Genomic DNA, 6,051 nt, shown 5'->3' on the forward strand with positions numbered 1-6,051 from the left:
TACATTTTGATGTCATAGAGATATTGTTTTGATCATATTGACTTTATAGGATCCATCTCAATGATTTTTTGTCAATTTTATTTTGAAATGTTTATCACATTTCCTTAAGGAAGTTTTCATGTTGGAAGAATATTAAATGCAATTTAACAAGTTGAAATCTCAATTCATTAATGTCTCAAATGATTATGTATTACATGCTTTGTTGTACAACAAACCCACAAATTGAAATCTCAATCCATTAATCCATTAATGTGTGAGGATGATGTATTAGATGATTTGTTGCACAACAAACCCAAAAATTGAAGACAATCAATAGAATTATAAACATGATAGACAAATTTCATATTAAGATAAAATAAAAAGCTTTAAAAGAAAGTTATATAAAATGTTTACCAAAATATATTGATGTGAACAGTGTATAACAATTATTCAAACTATACTAGTTTAGCTTGGTGGTGGAAATTTACATAGCTTACGTAAACAAAAACAGCCCACATTTGTGTGCAAAGTCTTCCCACATCCCTCTCATAGTGATGGCCATATGTGGCACGCGTCTTCCCACAACTTAGCATTTATTTTTGTACCGACTTGGTGGATATCTGACCTATCAAAATAAAAAAGAAATAATTTTTTGGGGAGAAAGGCAGTTATCGAGGAACCCAACATGGATTTTGTAAGCCTACATTGTCTTATAAAAATATTGTGGTCTTTGTCTAGATTGATTTCTATACTACCACAGGCTCGAAAAGGCACTTTCTCACAAGCTCTTGCATTTCTAGGTGGGACAGAATAAAACCATCTCCCTCCATGTAAAACAGCTGCATTATTCTTGCTGTGTTAAAAACCAGCCTTCTGCAAGTCTCTGGCATTTCTCGATTGTTAACAAGTTCCCAATTCAATTCCAGGAGGGAATTGTGCAGAAGAGAATAGATATGGTCTAAAGCTTCTTGCTCTGAGATTTCAGGATGATCTTTCATGTAGCATTGTATAGCTGAAGGAAGACCTCTCTTTTGTTTCTCCTGCATTATCAACAACCATTCAAACATTAATATACTTTTACAAGTGGTAAAAATTTTACAGCCTTGAAATTATTTGTAAATGAAAGCAAGAAGGGGAGAGGGACAAAGAATACCTGGTAAGTTTTGGTATCACAGACCAAACGCCCAGTTGAAACCATTAGTTGGATAAATTTGGAATCATGGCCCATTTTTGAAAGCTCCTCATCAGATAGAAGATCTCCTGTTAAAAGCGCCGAGGTCAAAACTATGGTAGCTGGTCCCATTGACACTTTGGCATTCTCCATGTATTCTTCGAAAGATGGCATATATTTATCCTCAACCCATTTTGCTTCCTTGTTGTAGGATGCTAGCTGAATCTCCCACTGGAAAATTACATGACAGAAAGCTTAGAAAAGGCCCCAAGCAAAACACTCAAACCGGGAAACATTCTGAATTTGTTAGCGACATCAAATTTATATAATTTATGTATTATTTCTGGATTCAATTGTGTAAGATTTGTATTGCATTAATATTTTGGATCACCTTCTATGATTTATCATCAAGATATGAGAATTAAATTTGATCTGCTAAATAAATACCAGATTTCGAAGGTAGGGTAATACGTTTCGCCCTTGCCTCTTTCTTCCTTCTTCTGCAATTTCATTGACTGTTTCATACAAGCCCTTGAAGCAGATTTTCATTTCTTCTGACATGCCATCCACCAGTGACAGATCCCATCTGATAAAATATCCAAATTTATTTTAGATGATTGTATTAAAAAAATTTCAATAAATAAATCAGATTACATAGATATCGACATATTACATAGATATCGACATCTCTATCTCTATCTACAAGTTTTGAAAAAGAATCCGTTCAAACCTTTTGACTGCATCAGAGAATAGCATCATGTCGTCGGTTGATCCCTGCGCTTCATAAAGATCGCTGAGAATGACAGTAAAGATTGAAGTTTTGGTGTAAACAGCTCTGAGTGTAGCAAACTCTGGCTCAAACATGGTCGCCGCCACTCCAAAATATATTTCGGCCACGCGCTCGGGTGTGAAATTGAGCTTTCCGAAACCAGAAGATTTCCACCACCTTTAGACACAACAATGGCATGACAATCCTTCATCATTTCCCAATTTTTAATTTTTTGAATTATCTTCACTAGATCAGAAAATCTGAACCAGAATGACTGAAATTATCTTATTTGAAACATTGGATACCAAACAAGTCTCCTGTTGAAGCTTTAATGGCGGGAAACTTACCCCTGAAGCTCCTGAAGTTCCTTTTGGTGTGTCGATTGAACGCGGTTGAAGTCTATTTTGGCCAGCTCTAAATATTTCGCATTGCTTATGCAATACATCCTGACAAACAGAGAATACTGTTAGCATTCGACAAAATTAAGATAAATACCAAAGTAGGTAGTCCAAACGAGAAAAAAAACCATGAGAGGTTGAGTAGGTAGTCCAAACAAGGAAAGAAAAATGATAGTTTGAGTAGGTAAAGAATGATGCTTACAGGTACATGGACTTTCCAAGCCACACATCATTTGCGCCATACTGTTCTACGTAGCTTCGTGCTTCCAGCCTAGGCAAGCTCCTATGCCATGGATATCTTAGAACGTATTCGACCTGCAAGTCAAACAATATTATTATATTCTCAAATAATGTTATTATATTCGACCTACAAGATCAACAAAATTATTATATTCGACCTACAAGTTGAATAATGTGTTCTTATACTCAATTGCGTGAGTGAAAGGACATAAAATTATTTTGAACAGGGAAAAAAGTGGGCGCCAACCTCTCCTTGAAGATCTTTTTTCAAAGCCCACTTGTCAAAAGCGCCCACATTTTCCAGAGCGTTGGTCAAGTATCGGTGTGTACAGAGCTTTGCTTCTTCCATTACTGTTTCCCCTGGATATGCAACTTGTGAGCACCGATAAACATTTAACATGTCTGTAACTCCTCTCTGTGTTTGACCCATGAAGCAAAAAAACTCTCCATTCTCGTCTCTGAATGTTTTCAGTGCATCTGCCAACAAATAAACAGATACAGAGAGCTATTTTAGCATCTCGATGGGCTTAAAAAAGAAAAGAAGAAGAGACCTGCGTCTGTAATATATGTTTCTATTTTTTTTCTTGCCTGAAGACACATTGTATCCGCTAAGTCTGAGGAGGCGAAGGCCCATGACAGTATCATCAATATCACCAACTGCATTTTCTCTCGCCCATCCGATGCCTCTATCGTTCCAATATCTGTTAAATCGTTTCGACGGTCAACAATTAGAATGTGCAAGCAGGAATTTCGAAAGTTGAAATGATTATTAATTATAGCTTTCAGAATTATAGTTAAAATTGTGTTTTATGTTTCAGATCACGTTGTATGATTCATCGTAATGGGTCATTGCTAAAAATCTGTAATTAAAAGTAGTATCTTTCAGGTTTTTGGTTTAAATTGGGTGAATGTTTTTCTTTAATTGACATTTCAGATCATATTACATGATCTATCATTCTTATTGAAGAAAAAATGCTCACACCTTAAAAGTTAGAAATCTACAAGCTATATCCTTAATTTCTTTAAAGATGTTTATAAATATGTACAAAAATTAAAAAAATATTTTTAAATATCTGTAATCAAAAAAATTTGTAATCAAACAAACATGAAAGATAATTGAATAGACGATACTTACTAATTAACTAAATTTTAGAATATAAAATGAGATGTACATTTAATCATACGTATTAATTAATTAAATTTTAGAATATAAAATTAGGTGTACATTTAATTATGCTTATTAACTAATTGAAATTTCTGTATTTATCAATTGAGAGTTATTTTATCGTGAGTTTCAATTAATTATTAATAAATACAACAATGTCCGTCCAAATTGTTAACTGAACATTGCACGAAAAATATTATAACATATAATATAGCAGATAAAAAGATGGTGCAGTATAAATTGCAAAAGCCGAAGTACCTGTAGACGTAATCCAGAGTCTCTTTGATTTCGTCCTTGAAATGGCGGTCGATTCCCAGGCGTTGACAAGTGTCAACCGCCCACAGACGCTCGAAGAGATCAAGAGGATAGTGACAAGGAGCTGCAGTTCATCCCCATTACGTCAATCCCAACTCAATTCAACTTCTAATTACACAAATCAAAGCAAATCAAGACTGCTAATTTGTACCATGATCTTGAAATTTGTTGAGAACAAAGCTCAAAAATTCTAAGCACTTTTTGTCTCCTGTGCGCATGAACACGGCAGCTGTGGAGGCAGGGGAACTTAGGAAGGATCCATCCTTGGATTGAAGATTCATTATTTTATCCCAGTCTATTATTTCCTGCAACCCCTCCAAAGAGTACAGAATTGTTGTTGGAATGGCGTGGACAACATTCAATGGAATCCTGAAACACCCACCAACATATATAAAATTTTAGAGACCGCTTGGTCCAATTGGAGGAGAAAAGAAATGGGAAAAATTGATGGACTGGCTCACTTTTTAAGCTTAGCCTCGCGCATCTCATTGATCTGCTTAAAGAAACGCAGATCATAAGGGAGATCCAATCCTAAAGTCTTAGCTTCATTGAGCATTGAAATGAAAACAATCTCAAATCCACTTGGCCGGTGATTGTCTGCTTCTCCCTCCATTCGCTCAGCATGTTTCTTTATAAATTCAACACCTGCATTTTCCAAATATGAATCAATCTGCAAAATCCCAACAACCAATTTCTATAAAAATCTCAGTTTTCAAAGTCCCAAACCTTTCTTCACTTGCTCTTCCCCTGTATTCCAGAGAGTGAGCGTAATAACACAGGCCAGAGTAGCCAGAGCACGGTCATATGTCAAGAAGCACAATTCTTCGCCCCAAGATCCATCGCTCAACTGGTTTTGAAGAATCCATTGAAGCGTCTGAGGAAACTGAGGGCGATTAGACCCATCCACAGCAGGGACTCTGGCAACCCAGGCAGTATCATAAGCAGAAGGATTCGTTTCACCATCCCCCATTGATTTAAACATGGCCTTTATCTCCGCTATCAATGTCTCCGCCCTTTTCTCCTGCTCTACTACATCTACAGCCTACATTAAACCACAAGAAACCATTTTTAATACAATCACCCTCAAAACTCAATCAGCACCCAATACAATAACAAACAAAATCCATAACTCCATACTTTAGAAGTTGATATCAGAGAATTGATCACGTCATCTTTCCATACCGCTGGAGGGTACTCTCGTTTCACTGATGTAGAAGCTGAAACAGAACATAATTCAAGTTGTCTTTTAAATCTTGAAAAAAGGTCAGAGTTTGCAGAAGAAATTTGAAATTGGTGAATTAATTCTCACTCTTTCTTGATTTGTAAATTAAAAGAACATCAGAAAATATCCCAAATTATCTTTTGAAATTTTTAGAAATGCAAAATCTAGCTGTAAATAAGCATACCAGTGGCAGCCCCTGTAGCAGCAGCAGGTGGAGAAGGACGCCTGGAATCTCCAACACAAGCCAAAACCAAACCAGCTGAGTGTTTATTCGATTGGGTCTTCCCCAGCCTGGAAGAGGAAAAAGAGGATGATTGAAAGCCTGTTCTGCCATTAACCTCTGAAACTCGACACCTTACAAAACAAGAATGGGCAGAAGAAATCAAGGACTGAGCCATTTCTTATGAATTGTAGAAAATTGCAATTTTTTTTTTATTTTTTTTCTTTTTTTGGCTCTCTTTTACACTTGTTAGCTGATAAGTCCCAGTCACAACTGCCTTAAGATTTGGCGACCGTTTTGAATAGGCATTTATTCGGAAAGAGATTTATATAGAAGGGCCCGTATCGACACGGTTATCAAACGACTAAGTTTGAAATACAAGTATTTTTTCGGAGATGCCGAAATTTGTCTTTATTCTATCGCCTTTGCTTATATGTCCAGACTCTCAAGATTCCAAAAGTCTCTTTCTCATCTGTCGTCTTGTGGGCTATTAAGACTTTCAAACATACCAAACATAAGTGGGTGAAAATTTCATAGTGTGCCGCTTTGCATAAATGCGAATTAGTCGTCGA

The 6,051-nt window shown here is 36.1% G+C and overlaps 1 protein-coding gene across 1 annotated transcript; it reads right to left on the reverse strand.

The window, feature by feature from the left end:
* Positions 1 to 356: 356 nt before the first annotated feature.
* On the reverse strand, positions 357 to 5,780 carry LOC131035477 (bifunctional levopimaradiene synthase, chloroplastic). The gene is made up of 14 exons (XM_057967180.2): positions 5,444 to 5,780; positions 5,175 to 5,254; positions 4,764 to 5,079; positions 4,499 to 4,682; positions 4,189 to 4,406; positions 3,981 to 4,101; positions 3,146 to 3,258; positions 2,805 to 3,034; positions 2,520 to 2,632; positions 2,267 to 2,365; positions 1,881 to 2,096; positions 1,598 to 1,736; positions 1,133 to 1,381; positions 357 to 1,019 (listed from the first exon to the last, which is right to left on the reverse strand). Exons 1-14 carry the CDS (start codon positions 5,655 to 5,657, stop codon positions 726 to 728), a joined length of 2,586 nt encoding a protein of 861 aa, XP_057823163.2. The 5' UTR covers positions 5,658 to 5,780; the 3' UTR covers positions 357 to 725.
* Between the last annotated feature and the right edge of the window lie 271 nt (positions 5,781 to 6,051).

The sequence above is a fragment of the Cryptomeria japonica genome, chromosome 10, assembly GCF_030272615.1.
Source record: "Cryptomeria japonica chromosome 10, Sugi_1.0, whole genome shotgun sequence".
In the NCBI taxonomy this organism is placed as follows: domain Eukaryota; kingdom Viridiplantae; phylum Streptophyta; class Pinopsida; order Cupressales; family Cupressaceae; genus Cryptomeria; species Cryptomeria japonica.

Coding starts and splice junctions, on each gene's coding strand:
- LOC131035477 (XM_057967180.2), bottom strand. CDS start 5,657: ATGGCTCAGTCCTTGATTTCTTCTGCCCATTCTTGTTTTGTAAGGTGT. Junction 4,683..4,763: donor GGAAGAGCAAGTGAAGAAAG/GTTTGGGACTTT, acceptor TGGAAAATGCAG/GTGTTGAATTTATAAAGAAA. Junction 3,035..3,145: donor CGGATACAATGTGTCTTCAG/GCAAGAAAAAAA, acceptor ATTTGTTGGCAG/ATGCACTGAAAACATTCAGA.